Raw genomic sequence first — 22,982 nt, forward strand, 5'->3', positions numbered from 1 at the left:
GAGAAAGGAGACCCAAACAGTGCACATAAAAGCAACAATCTAACATGGTTTATGCCATCATCAAAGCAGGCATAGCCTTCCGGTCACTACAAGTCATTCAGGTAATGGTAATGTCCTATTGACTCATACAGCTGTGAACAGTATCCTTTCTGTAGAGCCATGGCTAGTGTTTGCTGACCATGGCAGTGTTTAACAGCGTTCAACTAAAATTAAAAGCAGTGGGCCTACATCTTACACAGCAGAAAGAAAAATGTATTTCAGGTCATCTGCAAGTCCTAGTGTGCCATTCCAATCAGCCCCAGCAGCAGCTTCAGTAGGCCTGGTTGCACAGTGAAACCCACCTGCAAGGTTGCTACCAGAAGGTGACCTGAGAAGGAGTTGGGCCTTTGGGACATCATAGATGATCTGTTAAGTATAAGGACAACAGTGTGTGAATGTGAGGACAGCCGATGAACCTTTATTTATTGGCTGTGTATTTCACTTTTGTAGGTCTATACAAGGAAGATGACTGCTCAACAAATTGGCATCACAATATATTGGCACAAGAACCTGTCACTTCATAACTGCTACCTCCAATCACTGTTCATAATGTCCTGTCACTGAACATACTGTCCTGTCACTGCATACTGTCCTGTCACTGTCCATATTATCTTGTCACTGGACATACTGTCCTGTCACTGTACATACAGTTCTGTCACTGAACATATTGTCCTGTCACTGTACATACTGTCCTGTCACTGTACATACTGTCCTGTCACTGCATACTGTCCCACTAGGCCTTCCATACGAACATGCGTCGCCGCTGGTAGACGTTCCTTACATGCCGTCGCCGCCACGTCGCCGCCAGTCTCTCATTTGCAGTCCCATTCACTTCCATTCAAAAAATCCACACGGTCTGGCGGCGACGTATGGTTAGGCTGCTCCTTCTCCTGGTAAGCCTAGGAATGTCCCTTTCCGCTCGCCATAGAGACAGGGCCGTGTCAAACAAGGCGCAAAAGACGCCGACTTTGCATGCCAAGTCGGCGTTAATTACGCGTGGTTAACACACGGGGGCGTCTTATTACTTGCCCACTGGGCCTTCCATAAAAAACGGATGTGTACAACCGTCAGTTTTTGACGTCTGTACACGTCAAAAATTGACGTCTGTACACAAACGAGATTTCAGACGTTTTGGCACAGTTGGCGTTCACACGTGGCACGGTTCAATTTGAAGCGAAAAATTTGCGTGGTTGAGACGGGGCCGTGTCAAACAAGGCGCAAAAGACGCCGACTTTGCATGCCAAGTCGGCGTTCATTACGCGTGGTTGACACACGGGGGAGTCTTATTACTTGCCCACTAGGCCTTCCATACTCAACGGCTTCTTCACTCAACAACAGGGTTCACGTCACGAGCGGTGACGTCCGCGAGAGATGTGCTGTAATAGGCTAGTATGGAACACTTCTAGAGACACAGCTGGTGCTTGGATAGGCTGGATCCAGTTTAGATGTTTTGTTTCAGTGATGGTACATCCCCAAATTATTTATACCTATAATGCATTACTTTGCTAAAATGCAACTTATCGGTACCATACATAAACAACTGATTTAATACTGTACAGTTTCCGGAGTGACAGTAGGCTATAGCACGAGCAAGTCACATCACAGAATGACACACAAACGAAAATATCCGTTCGGAATTTAGATGGTTACATTATGACCAACGAATGACGTTCTGGAACCCACCAAAAGTTTTTAACATAATGTCGTATCATAACCAACCAGGGACGTTCCTGGAATGTCCCGAATGTCCCCCGAATGTCCCCCAAAAGTTTTTAACATAACGTTGTATCATAACCAACCAACCCCTGAAGGTTTAAAAATAAATGTCTAGAACTGACTAAATAGTGACCTTTTAGGAACTTTACTAACGTCCAAAGAACGTCTTAGGACGTCCTGAGGACGTCCTAAGGATAACGTCACGGTATAACCTATAGGGACCAAATAGGAACGTCCCCAGGACGTCCCTTACATTTACATTTATGCATTTAGCAGACGCTTTTATCCAAAGCGACTTCCAAGAGAGAGCGTTACAAAAGAGCATAGGTCACTGATCATAACAACGAGGTAGTCCCAAACTTTGCAAGGAGCCAAAACATGAAGCATACATAGTGAAAAAACTAAACCCCTTGTTAGCTGGGTAGTAGGTTATAACATGGTAGGACAGTGGCCCCCTAAATTGTGAATTGGATAGACAAGTTTTAGGATATAATTTTGAATTGAGTCCTTAAACATATTATTTTTGACTCATACCATTTATAACCTGTTATGTGTGTTTATGCTTTCCTCACACTTCGCACCTCCCTGTGAAATTATCTCTCACTGGGGCGCGGTCCCATGGGTGTGGCTCTTTATAGGTAAGAGAACACATGTTACCCTACCAGGCGGAGACCAGACAGTGTAGTAACGCAGAACGTACATTTCTACGACTGCAGAACGTGTGGGTGAATTTTTTTATACCATAGTGTCCAACAAATTGTTACCTACCGACCAATTGGTAAGATGACGCTGGAGCCGTTGCGTTCGGCAAGGTCCATCGGTAATGTAGAGGACACGTCGCTTGCACTGCCTTCGGATAGTAAGCTTCGGTCTGGGCAACAACGGGTTCTGGATCAAGTTCATACCATTAAGAGGAGCAAGTCGAAACAAGGGAAGAACGGATCCCTCTCACCAGCAAGTAAGATATACTGATAGCATGTTGAGTGTGCGCTAAGGTGCGTCATTTAAAAAACTTCAAATAGGTCCCTGTAGTTTTGAAAACATTCCCTGTATTCCAACAACGTTGGAAAGCTGGACAGTATTGTTATCGTCCCAGATTGCTTGGCACTCTGGGATTTTCCCTATAGTTCCCTGCAAATATCTAACTTAAAGTCAGGGTAGGCAAGTTGCGCGAAGCTAGCTATTTTAGCTCCCTTCAAAGCCACTCCCACAAAACTACAGTATGGAGCATTGTGGAGGGGCAGAGTGCGCGCAGATAGGTACGTATGTAGACAGATTGGTCGACAGCCCCAAAGATTGGTCGTGTTTATTACAGTATTGCGACGCTCACAGATGTGGGAATGATTTCATATTACCGTCAAACCTTTATATATATTAGTTGCTATCAAGAATGTAAGTTACTTTGGCAAATATGACAAAAAGTGCATATGACTGTACAAATGCATGTCTCATGTAGACCATAAAACCTCAAATCTATGTATGAAGACTTTTGAAATGCATGTTTAATCGATTAAACATGTTGCCCAGACATGCTGTTTTCTGGGGTGCATGTCCATGTGACAGACAGACAAATAGATGTTTATACAAATACGTTGTAACCTAAAATGTGCACTTGTTGCAGAACATGACACTTCATGCCTGAGGGACTTGCATATATTAGATTGTAGTTTGGCATGCTTTCACCTCCTCTAAGACTGGTGTAGGAGTGTGTAGATAGGTATGTTTCTAAAATTACAATTAGTGTTAAAATAATGTATAGTGCACTCTTTCTCCCCTGCATGGTTCTGTGTTATTAGGAGAACGGTATTTGCTAAAGATGCAGTCCCCAGACAGACCAACGCCCTAGTGTGATTAAATAGAGCCTAGGTGCTTCGTGTTCTCAATGACTCATTCCTACAGACAAGATTTATGACGGACTGATTTAGTTATTGCAGGACATGCAGATTGACAAACCAATTCAGTAAACTAAAGTGACTGCCTGTCTGTCCCATTCAATTGGAGACAGTCTGGCCTGATGAACAGCAGACTTTAAATTTGCATCTGTGTGTTTGTGTGTTTGGTTACTACAGAGTCATGGTGAGAATTACACTCAACCAAACACACACATATGGGTGGGACATTGGATCTGTCGGATCTTTTTATTGTGTCAACATATATTATGCCATACTTTAACTTACCTACCCAAGGCTATAAAGGGTGCTATCCTTCAAAATAATAGTTGATGGATTAGGAATGGTACAAATATTTGTTTTTCCTTATGTATTTCATAAAGCACGACCCCTCTCTCCCCTACTCTTCTTCCTCTCCAGGTCCTCAGAGTTTGTCTATGTTTGCAGAGTTTGGTTCCTTCAAGTTCTCTCCTTCAAAAGCCAATGGCACTTTCAGCAGGAGCAACTCTTCGGGAAAAGGAGCCAGCAACAAAGCGGTAAACCAAATCACCAACTATCCTTCATTCATGTTAAGCCAAAGTCGTACTTTATACTTGCCAGGTCAAGTTCAGGACTTTCCATCGAGTAACTGTATATTGCTTTGCTCCATGGTATTTCCTGTTATAATACGGGTAGATGAAATCAAGCATTCTGATTGGTTGAAAGGGAGTCACGGGGTGTGCTTTATTGAGCGATAAAGTACTGAATGCCCATTTACTTTAAAGGGGAGAGTTCCATATTAGTGCGCACTCAATATAACTAAAAGGTTGCTGAAGAAAAAGACTACAAGTGTCTACAAGTACTCGTGTTCAGCAGTTTATTGGTTAGCAAGCTAGACTAGCAACATTCGGTTGATTTTTGAGCGACAATATTGCACTGTCCCGTGCTATCAGTGCTAACTAGCTGGTCTAGCTACTGAAACCTTGCACAGAAGCTCAGGTCTAGCCATTAGTTGCTTATTATCCACTCATTTAATTTGAGCTTCGTAGCCATGCAATTACATGACCTGGTCTTGGCTTCCTAAAACTACATTTTCCACGCATGCACAATTAATAGAGATATCCAAATCAGCATACGCAAACGTTAAAGATCCTGTAAAGTGGAATTAAAAACGAGTTTCAAGTTCACCACACCACAGAATAATGTGTTATTATACCATGGTCTGGGTGAATACTCGATTCTGATTGGCTGCAGGGGTGTCCATTATCGGGTGATAAAGGACACCTACTGGGTCATTGCAGCAAAACTGTCTTTTCACCGTTCTAAATTATTCCGCTGGCTACACAGGAGCCTGTACAAAGTGTCTGAAATAAGTAACCATAACAACAGTGATGGAGTCGAAGCCTCCATTTACAATTTTGAAAGACTTTAACAAGCTAACTTGTATTTACAACAATGAGTGACTTCAATATTTTTTACCTATTTCTAAAATGTTTCTTTTCTGAATGTAGTGTGTCAGTGTCACGTAACCGCTCATCTCACATCCCATTCGCTATTCACCTCGCTAGTCAATCTACTTCAGACAGGCTGCGGCCAACACGACAGTAGCAGCAACTCTACACATATTTTCTTCTTAAAAATCTTGATTTTATTTGGGGACAATGACATGGCTCGATAGCTGGCTAGTCTTGTTGTTAAACATACTGTCAAATTATAATCACTGTTTGGAGAAAATGTCAACTTTGATGCGGTAATCTCTCATCCATTTGCTATTCAACTCGCTCCACAGGCTGCAGCCATACTGTAGCCTAGTACAAGTATATGGACGATTTTGTCTGTGAAAATCTTGATATTGATTTTGGGACAGTGACATGGCTGGTTAGCTAGCAAATCTTATTATCAAGCATACTGTAAAATTATATTTACTGTTTGTCAACCGTACACAATGTTATTGCCTCTGAATATTGCTAGCATAATGTTAGCTTTCGGGTTAATAGCTCAGCCAAGGGAAAGCCGCTGTTGGTTCTATGAGCTGAGCGGACTATAAAATACCAGAGTTGGCTAACGTAAAAAAAAAAGTCAGATTTATTTTGCAAAACGCCTGAAAACATAAATCAATGTTTGTAAAAAAAATCGTTGGCAAGTGACCATGGTATAAGTGGGATAATGCCCTTCGAGGTGGACTCCGCGGAAGCAACGCCTCCGCATCGTCCATTATCAGGTGATATTGGACACCTCGATGGGCATTATCCCTTACTTAACCACCCATCCGAATTCGAATGAAAAAAAACTCCAACAAGTACGTTAATTAGGCTTTGAAATCGTGAGAAAATCAGCAGTCTTCTCTGTTCGAGACTGGGGGGGTGTGTCGCCTGAAGGAGCTGAAGCTCGGCCCCTTCACTGGAAGGCGCTGCCTCTTTCAAGTAAGCTACCTACAACCCAGATAATGGACGTTACGTCAAGCCAAACAAAACAGTATAGAATTAGAATGTATTTATTCAAGGAGTGAAACATACAGATGCATGTAAATTAAATATTCCCCTGAGCTGTAACACAGGAGTAAACATTTACAGCAGAGACAGCAGACAGTGAGCTCTCCAACTACTTCTAGCACATTAGCTACCATTTCACCAAAATACCATAATTCTACACCAAGTAGCCTAATAAAGTTAGCGGTTTGCACTAATTATAGCAGAGATACCTCTGGAAAAGTAATTTAGTATAATTATAAAAAAGCACACAGAACTGAGTGATGAACTGCTGGCGGCGGTGGATGGTCCAGGTGTGACCGGAGGATGAACAGCCTGGGGGGGGGGGCGATGCTCGGTACAGCTCCGCGCTGCAAGAGAAGCTGTGTGTTGGTGAACCCCGTCTGTCTCTGGTCCATGTTAAACTGTCCGCCGTGAAATGGTCAGTGGCGCAGAGGCGGCTGTTGGAGTTTATCCAAAGCTTTCCATGAGCGTGGCTCTTCACAAAATCTATCCACCTATTTTTCCTTTCATTATCAACAGGGAACTTAAATGGCGTTGCAGCGCAGCTGGAGTTCTTGCATCCAGGGAAGATGCAGTTGCGGGTGGTGGGAGACATACTGAAGCTAGCTAGCTAGCTGATGTAAGCTACAATAACAGTACAGCAGGAGGAGCCATTCAGTGATCTGACGTAGATAGGGCATTTTTTGGTTCCGCCCATTAAAACCTGATCTGAAAACGAAAGAGAAACTGTTCTTCGGTCTAACTCCACATTTCAGTGCGACAAAGTTTTAGCGCTTTGCACATGCTTCCAGGAACTCATTTCACACGTATATAATATACTTAGAAGCACAACATGGAATTTATCTTTAACAACAGCCTAATGTTAGTCTATCAAGTCCCAAGTCATTCGTACTGTACTATAGTTTACAGCATATGTAGCTAGCTAGCATATACCCAGTGCCTATGAAACGTTTATGATTGATTTAGAATGTTTAGGCCTAATGTTTAAATTAAATATAATTTCATTGAAAGTGTCCTATTGTCATTGTTGTTATTTTAAAGGCAACTTTTATAAAACGAGCAATATGAATGCCAAATCTAGCTAAGCTAAAAAACGTGAAGTTCACAATGCTGTTGCATAGCAACAACCACACGTATGGGACTATTTTTTCTCGGCTACTGAAGTGCGATACACAACGTTTGTTGGCTATAACTATTTTGTGCTTAAAGACAGCTTACTATTTATTTACTATTTATAATGTCGCTAGTAACCGTATTATAAAAGCAACAAGGTACTTGAGCATGAGCGTATCTAGCCCTATTTTGGGGCCCAAGGCCAAAAGTTTCATTAGCCCCCCCAATTTTTTTGATAATAAAAACATTTAAAAAAAGATCTTTCATATTTTAAATCAAAATTTGTTAATTTATTTTCCTAAAACCCACTAGAGGACACTATTTAAAAGGATATTTTCAAAAATGTCTTCTGGGGGAACATGCCCCCAGTCCCCCCTAGTTTTGCTGGGTCACAGGAAAAATAATAGGTTTTATCTAGGGGCTTAGCCCCCCCCCCCAAAAGTGGGAACCTAGATTCGCCCCTGTACTCGAGGCAGTACTTTAACGTCAATAAAGTACGTGTTCCAGGGTTTGCCAACAACACCCTTGAACACTTACTTTATTGATGATAAAGTACTGCCTCTCGTACCTTATTGCTTAAATATATCTTAGTGTTTCCCACACACGGACTAATTTGTGGCAGTGCGCCACAGAATCAACACTGGCCGCCACATATTGCGAATTGTAAAAAAATATAATAAACACAATTTAGGCTAAAACACTAATCTCTCTGTCACTCTCTCACAGACACACACAGTCACAACGTCAGCACACGTTAGCAACGATGCATACATCCGCCGTTCTAGTAAGACAGACAGCTATATCAGCGAGCCTTCAGCATTAGTACCGTAGCTTAAGGTCTAGGAAAGTTGTGGCTACTTTTCACCAGGTACCTACGGACATGTCTTAATCTGCTAGACAAGTGGGTTCCCTTCGTTCTTTTGGTGAGCCGTCTCAGGAGCCGTAGCTACTTACCTGGCATCATGGAGCCGACCAGTTAAATACTTATTTAGCACTAGCATTTCTACCTGCATATGCAGAAATTGTTTGTTTGTTGTTGATTTTGTGAAGGTGTGAATCAAAGTTCTGTGTAATGAATTATTAACGAATAAATTATTTTGAACTCCCCTCCCGCCCCTGACATGAAACAATCCCTGCCCCCCGCTATAAATTGCTTTCTAATTTGTGGGAAACACTGTCTATTTGTGTTCTTTAAGTCACCAGTCATGTTTAAAAAACATGAGAAATTATGAATACACCTTTGAAAATGCTTGTCAGGATGGGAAGGGTAAAAGTTAACTGTTGTGATAATGGTAGCTTTGTGTATCCGAGACCTACATCTTAGTCGAGGGAATCAAGCATGAAATGCATGAAATGTTTCCATATAGGTCTCTTCGAGCAGCACCCTAGTGTATGTTTTCTTCACACAGCACTAGGGCTGCAACAACGAATCGATTAAATAGATTAAAATGGATTATTAAAAGTGTTGGCAACGATTTTCATGATCGATTTGTTGTGTCGCGCGATTAGTACGCCACTCAATTTGTCGCGGGAATTTTTGAGTATTAAAAAAAGAAAGTTTAGTTGAGCGCGGAGCGGAGGTAGAGGAAAGGCCATCGGAGAGACGTTGTTGAGTAATGTTGTTCTGAAACCCAAGTCATCCAAGGTGTGGGAGCATTTCACACTAAATACATCGAAACAGTGTGTTAATTGACCGAGGTGAAGTTTGTTTCATATTCGACATTCGTCTCACATTCGGAAGACGCTATTGCAGCATCGCGTTCGGGACCAGGTGAAAACAACCCATTTGAAAAATGTAGACTTCTATAATATTTTTGGGAATATAAAACCTCAAACTGACACCAGAGTATCTTAACAATGTCTGGTATACTTCCACAGCCTTTACTTTTTCAATGAAGTTTCAAATAAAATGATAGAAAATCACTAATCTTTGAAAATATCTTAATCCTCGCAAATCTTAACCTTTTTCAAAATTGTGTCAAAAAATCTGAAATCTACACCAGATTATTCTAATAAAGTCTGGCCTACTTCCACAATCTTTCAATTTTCAATAAAGTTTTAAACAAAACTCAAATAAATTGCCCCTCTTGGAAAATAGCATTAAATTCACGCTAATATTAATAACTTTTTCAAAATTGTGTGCCTGTTTGTGCACATTCTGAAGATTTTTTGCACTGTGAATGTGCACAGTCAGTTCTGTTTTTGATTAAAGGGTTGGAAATCATTGCTTTTTTGTTTTTGTTTTTTATCCGATTCATCAATTAATCGAAAAAAGAATCGACAGATTAATCGATTATTAAAATAATTGTTAGTTGCAGCCCTACACAGCACCACCATTTAGTTTAACCCCCCCTTTGAACTTTTAACAAATCTAAGGAAACATCTCAACAAGCACAATATTATTTAATACCTGCCCACACTTGATTTAGAGGAGGTTGATAAACTGGATTTGTTGCCGGAGAAAGACAGGATAAGGCAGGGTCAAGTCTGAAATGCAGATTATCCACTGTTGAGGAGAGTGATCTCATTTTGCTGGTTGACCTGACCTGTCATAGAGCTGAGGTATTTCTAGAGAGGGTGATGATTGCAGCTTGCGGCTTCCAATTCATTTTCAATGAAACCGGGCGTTGACGCTCGCGTAAGCTCCCACAATGCCCTACATGAGCGTCAACGCCCGGTTTCATTGAAAATGAATTGGAAGCCGCCGCTCCGCTGTAGTGGACACGCACCGTAAGTGTGTCCTTAATCTGCTGTGCTCGTGCTTGCTGCAATACAGACATTTCCATTAGTGGTGGGAATCTTTTGGTACCTCACGTTTTGATTCTTGGGGTCACGATTCGATAACAAATTTATTCATGATTTATTTCGATAAAAAAAGACAAACTAAAATAAAAACTAATTTTTACATTTGTGAATCGATGTGAATTGCTAGAAGACTGAATGGCGATTCAAATGTGAATCAACTTTTCCCCCCACCCCTAATTTCCATATTTACTATTTAACCAGATAAGCCACCAAATGCATTAACATATTGGGTCTATTTTGTGGCTACCCATGCTTTCCAGCCCAAGGTTGTTAGCATTAGGGGGATGGAAATCTTGATCAATATGACTGATTCAAAAGTCAACAAATTGTTTGTTCCTTCTCAGACGTAAGAAAACATGTGTCTAGTTAATTTGACATAACAAGCTTCTTTTATATGTAGTACCAGGTGAAACAGGAACTTGCCAATGTAGAGGATTTATAGTTGTCAACGAAGGCCTCAAATGATACACAGAGATCATACACAACAGACAGATACAAGCAGGTTGATGTAGACAATCCAGGGTGATAAACTGTGTGAATTTGAGACTATTTTGTCTATACCGACATTGTTCATTTGTTCTATCTCTGCTCATGAGATATGAAACCGCTTTCACTCACGCTCACACACTTCACAAAGTTTTCAGTACAATCAAACAATGAAAAAACTGGTTGCAGTGTATCCTCAATTGTTTAAAATTAAAGTTTGTATAAACTTTGACCAATCAGTGTAAGCGAAGAAATTGCCTTTTTTATACTATAATTCTTTTTTTAATTTTTTTTTATGAGTCTTTCAATTTTTAAGGTCTGCATTTCTTCCTAACATCCCTGAAAAGTAACTTGAAGTAGCACCAGGTTTTAGACAGACTGGTCTAACAGGTGCTGTGTAGTCAGAACTCACAGAGCTTCATTGTGGGAACTTATGTTCCACCTGTGGTCAGGTATTGTCTTACAATAACATTCCAAGGCAGACTAATAGTGTTGTTAGATTAAATGAAGATGCTGGATTTGAATATTTTGTCTTTTTCTGTAGGAAAGGCCTTTCTTGTCATAGGAAAGACGTGTCTTGAAAAACAACACTTTCATGCATTTTATCTTTATTAGTATTATCAAATATTTCTGCAAATGTATTATTGGTTTGGTTATTGAGAGGCTGTAAATTGAATCTGTGGTGACTTTTGATGGGCATGTAAGCCAGCCTATAACATAGCATACATAATGTCAAGAGTAAGATGAGAGGAGCTCTGGTTTGGTGTGTATTTGGTCTCTCTTGTTTGAACAAAGAATGTGTTACTCACCTCTGCAGTTAGTGTATTTTCAATGTTTGTTCTTGTTGAATGAACAAATACTTTGTTAAAAAGAATTTCCCCCAAGCAGCAAAACGACAAGCATATAAGTATTAGCTGACCTGGTGTGTACATTATAGCCTACATTGTATTTTTTTTTGTATTATGTTGGTGCAATAAACACCTTAAAGTTTGTGCAAGTTTCCCTTTCCCTGTTGACCTCTTCCACTCTATAACCGTGACCATGGGAAGAAAAGCTGTGCATGGGTGTTTGAGGACCATACACCACCATAATAGCCCCTGTTCCTCTCTCTAGGTGAACGTCCAGAAGAGCCGTTCTCTGTCTGTGGGGCGAAAACATTTCACCAGCTCCAGCCAATGGGAGCAAGAAATGCATTCCAAAATCTGGCCCCAGTCACCCAATGGGCTCAAGCCGAGTCGCAGCGATCCCGCCTTGGGCCTCGCACCTGTGCCTGCCCCTGTACCCCAGGTAACCAACACATGGTCTGATATTGAAAGCAATATTTTGAAAGACGCTTAAATGTTTTATTATTCTTTTTCTAATGTCTGTTTTCCAGCAACGAGCAAAGGGTCTAAGAATTGCAGAATCGCAGAACCCCAACATCTCCATCACCAGTGGCAACAGCTTCATGGTCAGCAGCCAATCGCGCATTTTCCAGCCACCCTCTGTCCAATCGCATCATGAGACAAAGACCTCACTCACAGAAGTCACCAAGGCCACCAAGACTGAGCAGCAGTCAGAGTGAGTGTCTACATTTTATAGATGGAGTTGCACATCTAACCATTTTCTGGGGATTTTACCTAAGCTCAAGACCAGGTCAAATAAAATGAGCAAATACTGTCATTCGGTAAATGTCATAAATGTCAGAAAAACTTTTTACAGAAATACTTTCTTACTTACTTTAATTATTTCAAATAAATGGTCAATGTTTGTATCCCCTCTTTCCTCATTCCAATTTCCTTCTCTGTCTTTGCTCTCCCTTCTCTCTCCATTTGTCTTTCAAGTGGCCCTTCATATCCACCCCCCCACGTATCTTAATCTATTTTTCTCTCTTTCTATGCCTCTGCAGAGTGGACGCTACAGTCAGTATGGCAGACATGACTCTGAAGGAGGCTGTGGAGTTCCTGGCCAGCCCAGAAGAGAACTATCAGCAGTGTGGAGCCTCCTTCATCCAACACACCACCTTCAAGGAGGACCACTCCAAACAAGAGGTTGGAGCACATATATATATATGTGTGTATGTATACATACATACATGCATACATACAGACAGACAGACAGACACTATAAACACACACAGACTAAGGCCGAATCCCAATACTCCCCCTTACCCCTTCCCCTTACCCCTTCCCCTTAGTTTTGCGCGTTCCCGTGAGAGCTAGTGGTGTCCCAATACTCTTTTGGAGCTAGGGGAAGGGCTAAGACTAAGGGGTATACACCCCTTAAAACCAAGTAAGATCGGGAGCTTACTTGAAACCTAGGGCTATGTGTGAACTGCGCGACCGGCAACAATGGCGACCAAATCATCCAGAGAGTCCGATAAATGTTATATTATCGGCTTAATTAATTGATAAAAAAATTATGACAGTCTTGTTTTGTGTTATATACAGTCATGAACATATATATTTGCAACCATTTTCCTAATTGAAACGTTTCTAAAAATCGCTAGTTTGGTACGATAATGTTACAGTTCTGAATTGCACAACAGTCCCGCATTTCTTTGACTAGCATGTCTACAGTTCTAAGTAAACTCCATTAGCAGCGAATTTCGTTTAATATCAGTGCATAACGCTACTTGCTTTGGAGATATCGATACGTGCTAGATGACGTACCTGTAACCAAGTGGCGTCCCATTTCCTAGGGCTATGTAGCCCTTACCCCTTACTTTCGAGGGCCAAGGGGAAGGGGTCAATTAAGCGGAAGGGGTAAGGGGAAGGGGTAAGGGGGAGTATTGGGATTCGGCCTTATACTTAGGGGCAGCTGGTATAGGTTTAAGCCCTCCTTATCGTTTGCAATAAAGTTAAGATAACTATTGTTAAAAAACCTTAAAACAGACTGTTTAACCCGTTAATTAATAGCGTCACATATATGTGATTGTTCGAAAGCGGGCCCCGAGTACCGTCACACGTGTGATTCTGAACATTCCAGCCGACTATTTTCCGATAGACAAAAACTATATGACAAACGCTATAGTATGGCTTCAAAATTTACAATTAGGAGGCTAACAAGTAACACTAGCAGGTAGTAGCATTGCTACGAGTATTATGCTAGGTTGCTAGGTAACGGAAGCTAACTAAAGCTAGCTAGCTGTCGTTTTGAAAAAATAACTCACTCTGGTGGAAGCTTCGGTAATATTTAGAACTCACTCATCTAAAGGTTAAAATGCTGTGGCACCTAGAGCAGCAACACCAAATAGTCACACACAAAAACAAAAAAGGCTTATTTTTTCCAGCCCAAGTGCATCAACTACCATTCATCTTCATAGTGTGTGTGACAGGTTTTGAGGCACGCCCCCTTGATTGGCTGCTAGTTTGGGCTAAATTAATTCAGCCCACAGGCAACTGACTTTTTGACCAATGACTGCGGATGTAGGACAGTACGGTCAGGTGCTAGTGGCTACTGTGTAATAGACTATCATAGATTGGGCAACGTGATCGTTGACATTAGCAACATTTTGAATGAGGTGGCCGTCTGCTTGCCTAACATTTAAAAGACTGTACACTGTAACACTGTAGGTTTTAGTTATTGTGCCCTCAGGCAAAAGGGAGAAGTACACCAGCTAGGCCTTTAAATATGCTTTCTGTCTCTCCCCTTCCCCGTCCCAGGTGCTCAAGCTTGGCGGAATACCCCCCCTGGTTGCCCTCCTGAGCAGTTCCAACCCAGCTGTCAGCCAGAGCGCCTCTGCAGCCCTCAGGAACCTGGTGTTCAGGGACCAGGCGAACAAGCTGGAGGTACAGGCCTGTGGGGGCATAGACGCCGCCTTGCAGCTGCTCAAGGAGCCCGACTCCACAGAGACCCAAAAACAACTCACTGGTAAGAAACACACACCCAGACGTGTTTAGGGATGCACATGCTATGTATAAACACATGTATGCATGTACACAGGTTTTCATGTCATTGTAATTCATGTTATAGCTATATACCTTTGCTGGTTCTTACTCTCCTGCTATTGTGGTTTCTTCCTTCCCTCCTCTCTCTCTTTATACATTTTCTCTCTCTCTTTCTCTCTGCCTACATGCCCCCTTACTCTTATTGACCCCCACCCTCCCCCCATACCTATGCAGGTCTGCTGTGGAACCTGTCCAGCGCAGACAAGCTGAAGGGCGAGCTGATAGACCTCGCCTTGCCTGTTCTGACCAAGAGCGTGGTGGTCCCCTTCACCTGCTGGTCGGAGAGCAGCGTCAATCACAACATCCATCCGGACGTCTTCTACAGTGCCACTGGCTGCCTACGGTAATGCCCTGGTCACTCACCTCACTGAGTTGTACCGACCAGCTTGCAAATTAGCACCCTGGATTTATTTGTGTTGGAACTACAAGATTACTGTCCATTGTGCTGCTACCAAAGTGAGCAGACTCTCCAAAACAACACCTTGATATCTAAACAGTATTTGAAATCCTCCAGAAGAGTAGTTGTGGTTTGCTTTTATGTTATCTGTGTGTTTTATGTCTGTATATGTGCAGCAACCTTAGCTGTGCTCATCCGAGCACAGCTAAGGAAGAGAGACAGGCAATGCGGGTGTGTCCTGGCCTCATTAACTCTATCATGAGTTACGTCCAGTCTTGCATTGCTGAAGACAACCCAGATGACAAGGTACTGAACTGGACTGAGATGCAAGGCATGCCACTGTTAGTGAACTAAACCAGAAATTCAGACAAAAGTTGTGCTTCAGTCACAGTCCACTACAGACTAAACATTTATGACATACAATGTTTAATTAGTCAGGGTAGGGAGGTATGTAGGCTGAGTTGAATGCCTGCATGTGACGGAAAGTGCTCTCCAAGAGATGAGAAGAATGTAGTGTAAATGTGTTCGCGTGTACTACTATGTCACTATGGTAACCCAAATTCAACCTCCCCTCATTGTCTTCTCTCTCTCTCCCTCTCTTTTTCAGTCAGTGGAGAACTGTGTGTGTATCCTACATAATCTGACCTTCCAGCTAGAGAAGGAGGCCCCTCAGTGCTTCTCCAAGTTCAGCTCCTCAACAGAGCAGCCCTCAGGGGGACAAAAGAGTCCCACCATTGGCTGCTTCAGCCCCAAGGGTAGCAAAATCAACAGAGAGGTGAGTAGCCCACAACTACTTTCACATTGGCTCAGTGTAGCTCAGAATGGTTGGTTTGGATTCTTTCATTATCCTCCTCTCTGTCTCCACAGGATAGTTTCAGTTACCCTGTACCTGCGGAGGAGAGCGAGCCTGAAGGCATGTCCTGGCTGTGTCACTCCAAGGCCATGCAGATGTACCTATCTCTGCTCGGCTCCGCCCAGAAGGAAGCTACACTGGAGGCTTGCTGCGGAGCCCTGCAGAACCTCACTGCCAACAAGGGGCTGGTGAGAGAAAGCGAGAGAGAGGGATGGATGGAGGGACTAATAGGGAGAGGGAAAGGGGTAGGGAGAGAGACATGGACTGTTTGAATGAGTAATTAGGAGACAGGCTGGCTAGCTGGCTGATTTTATATTTTCTACATTGACCCTTCTCTATTCCCGGTGTGTTTAGGTGTCAAGTGTGATGAGCCAGACCCTGGTTCAGAAGCTGGGTGCTCTAGGCTATGTATCCCCCCTGATCCAGTCTCCCAAGCCCAGCCTGCAGAAGTCAGCCATGTCTCTGGTGGGAAACCTCTCCCGCACTGCCAGCCTGCAAAGCACCATGGGTAAGATTGCAGCCTGGAAAATTGAGTATTTGTCTATCAGCAATTAACTGCAACTGCAAGCGACAGGCATATTTGCGTACTTTACTATTTTCAAAACAATAGTTATCACTTTTTTTACGCAGTTGTAACGAGTGTTTCACTTTAACACTGCTACAAGAAAATAATAGTATAATGAATGGAACAGTTCAGAAGATTAAGGTCTTTGGAAAGATGGTAACTGTTTGCACTACAGAATGAAACACACTGACACATGAGCTATATTTCAGAGGTAAGAGAATGTTTGTTGTTATTATTTAGGATATTTGTTTTCTCTATTACCTCAGTTTTTTTTCTCAAGTAAAAATTTATAAATACACAACAATTGGTAAATGATTCAATGACAAGACACAATTCCCCAAATTAATGAAAATTTGAAATAATTGTACTCCCTTATTACCCTACGTTTTAGCTAATTATTCTTATTAGTTGGTTTTTCTGCTTTTAAAATATCTATGGGTTTATCACTATCTATCTTATGTATCACTATCTATCTTATCACTATATTATATTAATTTTATTAATGAATGTGGTGTCATTATCTTGTCATTATCTTGACCACATGGCTAGTAATGGCTGCCAATACAGTTTTCCATCAACCCTGTTACCGTCAACTCTGTTACCATTTTAGGGTAACATGGTTGAAAAAAGTTAATGCTTTTGTGTGTAGCTACATAAATGATCTATTATTACAAGTTTCTAAATTACATTGGTTACTGTTAACAAGAATGTTGTATTTATTTTTAATTGTTTTACTTTTAGTTATCAAGTGCAAGTCACAGGCATACAGTGCATACAGGAATGTAATGTATTTTTCTTTTTTTGAAACTTAAATGAACACCCCCCTCCCCCCTCCCCAGACCCATGGTACTCTTATAAGTTAAAAGCATATCCTAAATAGGTAAATAAAATGACATACATGTGAAATAATAATAATCAAAAATAGGTAAATGGATAAACAAATAAATAATTCAATGAAAAGAAATACAAATGAAAGTAAAATACATGTGTACTCTTATGCACCTTTTTACCACACAGCAGTGGCGGTTCTAGACACATTTTACTGGGGGGGCCAAGGGGGGGTCAGTGTTTAATCAGGGGGGCACATTAAAAACAAACAAATGATATTTAAACATTAAATACTTACATTTTGCTTTACATTAAAATCATACAAACGGCTCTGGCTCTCCCTCTTCCAGCTCTTCAGCTCTCTCAATACCTTGATATGCTTCTCTAACTTTTGTATTTACTGGGGCAATAAAGGCTGCAATGTCCCTTCCTCATTTCATGATGACTACTAGAATAAGAAAAACTAATTTTATTTTAACTTTTTTGTACTTTTTTTTTTTTACAGTCAGCTCAGGGGGGCCACAGGGGGGGCCAGGGACATTTTTACAGGGGCCCTGGCCCCTGTAGGCCCCCGTGTAGAACCGCCCCTGCCACACAGTAATAATCAGAAATACCAATGAAAGGTGCTAGTGCTGATCATTAACTGTACAAAGTAGGTATCAATGGCTGCTTACTCCTCAATCACCAAGGCCAGTTATTTGTTGTTATCTATAATGTTGGGGTGACAGATCATGGGGGGGGGGGCTACCTGCCGCTGGCGGACCAGAACAGACGGGCCAGTACACATATAAAAATGCCGTGGGACTTTACAAAGAGACTTCCCGAGCTGGCATCCTGTCTAGATACTTAAGTAGTGGCCTCCACTGAGTGTAAAACCTATTAGATGACCCTCTAAGTGAAAATGTGATCTTCTCCAGTTTCAGAAGGCCTAAAATGTCGTGTAGCCAGACTTTGATTGATGGTGGTTGAGGATCCTTCCACAATAACAGAATTCTCTTGAGGGCAATAAGAGAGGCGAAGGCAATAACATTACTTTGAATGTTTGAGGCACGGAGGCCGTCCGGGGGCTTTCCAAAAATGGCGATATGTGGGGTTGGAGTTAAGGTTATGCCTAATATGTCTGAAATTGTTTTAAAGAATAGTTCCCAGAATTTAGACAACTTGGGGCAAACCCAAAACATGTGGGTAAGATTACATGGAGTCTGCGAACATCTACTACAATTCCCATCAAATTTGTCTGGATAAAGCTTTGATAGTTTGTCCTTACTATAGTGTAACCTGTGGAAAACTTTAAATTGTCTCAGTGATAGTCTAGCGCAGCTAGATGAGGAATTAACAGCTCCAATAGCTCCGTCCCAGAATACTTCAGAAAAGTTCAATTGGAGTTCTGACTCCCAATCCAGCTTGATCCTACGTGAAATAGATTCATCGGCGGAGGACAGTAAATTATAAAAATAGGAGATATGGCCCTTTGACAGGGTTTTAGCCTTGAGAACCAGGTCCATCCCGCTGGGCGTTGGTATCTGTGGGAATGACGTGGCATGTGATTTCACAAAGTCCCGCTGTTGGAAATACCGGAAAAAGTCTGATTTATGTAGCTGTAAGGTAGAGATTAACTGATTGAAGCTTGCAAATATACCATCAATGTACAAGTCTTCCACACTACGTAGTCCTTTGTTTTCTAAGATGGAGAATCGTGGGTCAATCTTTGCTGGAATGTACAAATGATTATTGCAAATAGGAGTTGCTAGGGGGAGGGGGAGCCATCCGAAGTGGCGTCTTACTTGAGCCCAAATCTTTTGAGTTCCAACAACAACTGGATTAGAGGTAAAACTTGACGGTGAGAAGGGCAAGGTATTACATGCTAAAGCTAGTAGCGACGAGGAGCAAGAGGCTGACTCACTCTGCACCAACTGGATTGAGGGGAGGTAAACCAAGATATCATCTTATGTACGTTGGCCGCCCAATAGTAGCCGATTAGATTGGCTCGGATACAGCTAATTGGTTGATTGGAAAGTATTCACTTTTGGAGATGGTTAGCTTATATCCAGACAGACCAAAATAATTTAACACAGACAGGACATGTGGCACGTTTGCCAAGGGGTCACTTACATAGAGAAGCAGATCATCTGCATATAACGGAACTTGGTGTTTTACGCCCCACCTCTCAATCCCCCCAAATCCCTCTTCCATTTTTAGAGCAGCTGATAGTGGTTCAATCGCTAGCGCAAATAATAACGGGGAAAGCGGGCACCCCTGTCGTGTTCCCCGAAATAGTTGGAACGGAGTGGAGCGTTGATTGTTTGTGCACACTGAGGCGCAGGGAGAAGAGTAGAGTAATCTGACCCAAGAGATTAAGTTAGTATTAAAGCCAAATTGTTTTAGGGAAAAGAGGAGATAGGCCCACTCCACCCTGTCGAAGGTCTTCTCGGCGTCCAGAGATATTATTACTTCAGGGACGTTAGAGGAAGATTTAGAGAGAATGACATCCAGAAGCCTTCTGTTGTTGGCGTATGAGTGTCTTCCCCCTATAAATCCTGTCTGGTCCTCTGAAATGATCTGGGGCATAACAGATTCCAATCGCCGAGCTAAGATTTTTGTGAGTATTTTAACATCCACCTGAAGGAGTGATATTGGTCGATAAGAAGAGCAGCTCAGTGGGTCCTTACCCTTGTTATAAATTAGGGAGATGGAAGCTTGTATAAGAGTGGGTGGCAGGGTGCCTTGTATAAATGAGTGGTCAAACATTTCGAGTAATAGTGGAGCTAACTGATTCGAGATTTTTTTATAGAACTCGACCGGGTATCCGTTAGGGCCTGGGGATTTGCCACTGTTCATTGACTGTATCGCTTCTTTAATTTATGACAAAGTGAGAGCGGCGTCTAGTCGTAAATTGTCCTCGGGTGACACTTTAGGTAAGTCCAATTTTTCAAAAAAGTTATTTAGTTGGTTTTCATCTGCGGTGGTCTCTGAGGTATACAGTTGGGAAAAGAATTATCTAAACGCGTCCTTTATTCTGTCCGGGTTAGAGGTTATTGAGTCAGAGTCGTCTAGTATCTGAGTAATTTGATTTGATGCAGTTACCTTCAGTTGTTGAGCTAAAAGGCGTCCAGCTTTGTCACCATGTTCATACACTAACCCCCGAGAGCGAAGGAGAAGCTGTTCAGCCTTTTTGCATTGAATTGGGAGTGAAAAGTTTGGCCAATCCAAGGTCTATTTAACTTTCTATGGTCAGGGTTGCGTAAATGAGTCTCCTAAGAAACATTATGTCCGCATTTAGTTTTTTTATATGTGTCATAACTTTTGTACGTTTGATTGCAGCGCTTAGCCCACCAGTGTTTAGTGAGCTAATCCTCAGCCTGTCCGCCAGCGGCACCCCCCCGGTTACACTAGCCATAGTTTAACATCCAACAGTAAGATTGTTGAGTCAGTCTCAAAGAGCAAGCAGCGTAAGGTGAATGGACTTTCTGTATAGAAGCAGCCCAATGTAAAATAAATACACATAAAGCAAAGAACTCAAAATAAACAAAACCAGTTGAGTACATCCCTCCCCCTCTCTTCTACCCTATTCTATACATCAAAACTAAACCAAAGTGGTCAGACTTCCCTTTCTGCGTCATCTTTCCTCTTTTCCTTCACTTGTCCCAGCTCCTACAGCTTTAAATAGTCAGTTGGGACCCCTATAGTAATGAACGTACGTGAATCTTGAACATATTTTCATAACGCCTATATAGTATGAGTAGTTATCAAGATAGTTTTAGCATCAAAAGTGATTCCGAATGACCAAAGTGATTTTTAAGTAAACGTAGAGTAAAATAAAATAAATAAAATAAATACACACACACACCCACACACACATACATATACAACTAACAGGGTCTTAATTACTTAGATTTAAACATTGAGTGGACTGCAGAGGAAGTACCCCTTCCAATATAACATTAGTTGTCAACTGTGTGTTAGCTCGACAACTTTCTAACTTAAATAATATGAAATAAAATAATACAAGCTATTTTCCCCTTAGTTAACCTCAAGTTGGAATCAAGTGGAGTGTAACACACAAAGCTTCTGAACCCTTAAGTCTCTTTGAGATGAACACAATAACTCACTTAGTATATCGTCCTTATAAAAGTGGTGGGTGCTAATGCTCAGCAGTCTCCGGTCTTAATCTCAAGATTTACCAATACTAAAGCAGCTCTTCCTGCAAGGGAGCTAAGCCAGCATGGTACATATTTGGCCGCGGGTAAAATAGCCGTTAAGCTAATCGGGCTTCGGGGCCTGTTGATATTTGGTCGCGAAGGTGGTGGCTTCCTCGGGGGATGAAAATCTATTCTTCGTTCCGCTCTCCAGAGTAATCTGTAAACGGGCAGGGAAGAGAAGCGCCGGTCGAAGAGCCAGTTTGTAGAGATCGGCCTGCACCGCTCGATATTTAGCTCGTTCCCCGGCGACTTCTGGTGTGTAGTCCTCAAAGATCTGGATTGGTGATCCTCGGTACTGAAGTTTCCCGCGTCTCTTACGAGACTCCCAAATGATCAGCTCCTTGGTCTGATAGTGATGAAGGCGAAGTATTACCGGTCTGGGCCGAGAGCCGGGTTGTGGTTTAGCGGTGAGCGCTCTGTGGGCCCGGTCCAACTCCGGAGGAGACTGAAGGGTCTGATCACCGAGTACTTCGGCCAGGAGTTCGGCAAAAAAGCTCAAAGGCCTGGGTCCCTCGATTGATTCCGGGAGGCCGATTATCCTAATATTATTTCTGCGGCTACGGCTTTCAAGATCGATAGTCTTCTCTGTTAGTTTAGCGTTGCTATTTGCCAATGCTACACACCTCTCCTCCAGTGCTTGAATTTTTTGGGCATGCAGCTCAGCGTGGGAGTCCAGTCGCTGACCATGCTCAGTTATCGCTGTCTGCATTTTGTCAAGCCTCAATTCCAGAGCAGCGAATGTCGCTTTGAAGTCGGCTGCGATGCTGGCCCTGTGGTCGTCTAGCATATCTACTATGCTAGCCAGCGCCATGCTGTCACCCGCAGGAGAGGCGTTTGCTTCAGTCTTTTTAGATGCTTTTGATACTTTTGACATTTCTCCAGGGTGTTCAAGATTCTAATGTTAGGTCTTCTGCTCTCAGTTGGTTGGGGTTGGAGGAAAAAGTAAGTTTTCAAAGTTATTGCTGCGAGAGCCCAAGACAACGCTGCTTTCACATGCTCAGCCAAACTGGAAGTCGAATGTTGTAGTTTTTAATCTGATTTTGTTAGGATGCCTCTTTCTGCAGCTGAGAAACAGCGCTTGTACAGACAACGTAGAAGTGCTGATCCCGAGAGACGAGCAGAATATTCAGAAAAGGAGAGGGCAAAATGGAGAAAGGACCGAGATACAGGGAAAAAACTGTCTGTTAGTGAACTCAATGATCGAGAAAGGAGAGCCAAGTGGTGGAATTGGAGAGCAATTGTTGTTAATTGTTGTTAACATAGTTTATTCCCGTTATTTTAAAACAGATTTGATTTTTCGTAAAAACGTTCATGACATGATGGCAAATATATTATGTTAAGCGCGAGCATAGATTGTTGAGATGTCTATCTGGAGCAAAGACGAAGATTAATACTTCACTGTTAACCACAATAGGAAATGATATATATTTACATTTACATTTATTCATTTAGCAGACACTTTTATCCAAAGCGACTTCCAAGAGAGAGCTTTACTAAGTGCATAGGTCACTGATAATAACAACAAGATAGCCCCAAAGCATTGTGGGTAGCCAAAAACAAGAAGCACACATTGTGAACAACCAAAAAATAAGTGCTTAAGGGAAGAAACCATAAGAGCATGTAGTTAAGCAAGTTACAATTACACAACATGAATCTCTAAGTGCAAGTGTACCTGTAGGAAAGCAATAAAAA

At 42.0% G+C, this 22,982-nt stretch overlaps 1 protein-coding gene across 4 annotated transcripts in view; it reads left to right on the forward strand.

Annotated features, from left to right (window-relative positions):
* The first annotated feature begins 2,141 nt into the window (after positions 1–2,141).
* Positions 2,142–22,982, forward strand: part of LOC124489025 (plakophilin-1-like) — a 35,622-nt gene continuing 14,781 nt past the window's right edge. Inside the window, exons 1-11 of one of the 4 annotated variants that reach the window (XM_047051632.1) lie at positions 2,142–2,713; positions 4,065–4,180; positions 11,633–11,806; positions 11,895–12,079; positions 12,408–12,549; positions 14,164–14,371; positions 14,623–14,791; positions 15,022–15,151; positions 15,453–15,620; positions 15,713–15,886; positions 16,053–16,206. In XM_047051632.1, coding sequence (XP_046907588.1) covers positions 2,539–2,713; positions 4,065–4,180; positions 11,633–11,806; positions 11,895–12,079; positions 12,408–12,549; positions 14,164–14,371; positions 14,623–14,791; positions 15,022–15,151; positions 15,453–15,620; positions 15,713–15,886; positions 16,053–16,206 — 1,795 coding nt within the window. In that variant the 5' untranslated portion in view covers positions 2,142–2,538. Of the gene's footprint in view, positions 2,714–2,954; positions 3,015–3,046; positions 3,148–4,064; positions 4,181–11,632; positions 11,807–11,894; positions 12,080–12,407; positions 12,550–14,163; positions 14,372–14,622; positions 14,792–15,021; positions 15,152–15,452; positions 15,621–15,712; positions 15,887–16,052; positions 16,207–22,982 lie in introns of those variants that run through there. The other 3 variants (XM_047051631.1, XM_047051635.1, XM_047051634.1) reach the window with 3 other exon arrangements.

Source organism: Hypomesus transpacificus, unplaced genomic scaffold (genome assembly GCF_021917145.1).
Source record: "Hypomesus transpacificus isolate Combined female unplaced genomic scaffold, fHypTra1 scaffold_162, whole genome shotgun sequence".
In the NCBI taxonomy this organism is placed as follows: domain Eukaryota; kingdom Metazoa; phylum Chordata; class Actinopteri; order Osmeriformes; family Osmeridae; genus Hypomesus; species Hypomesus transpacificus.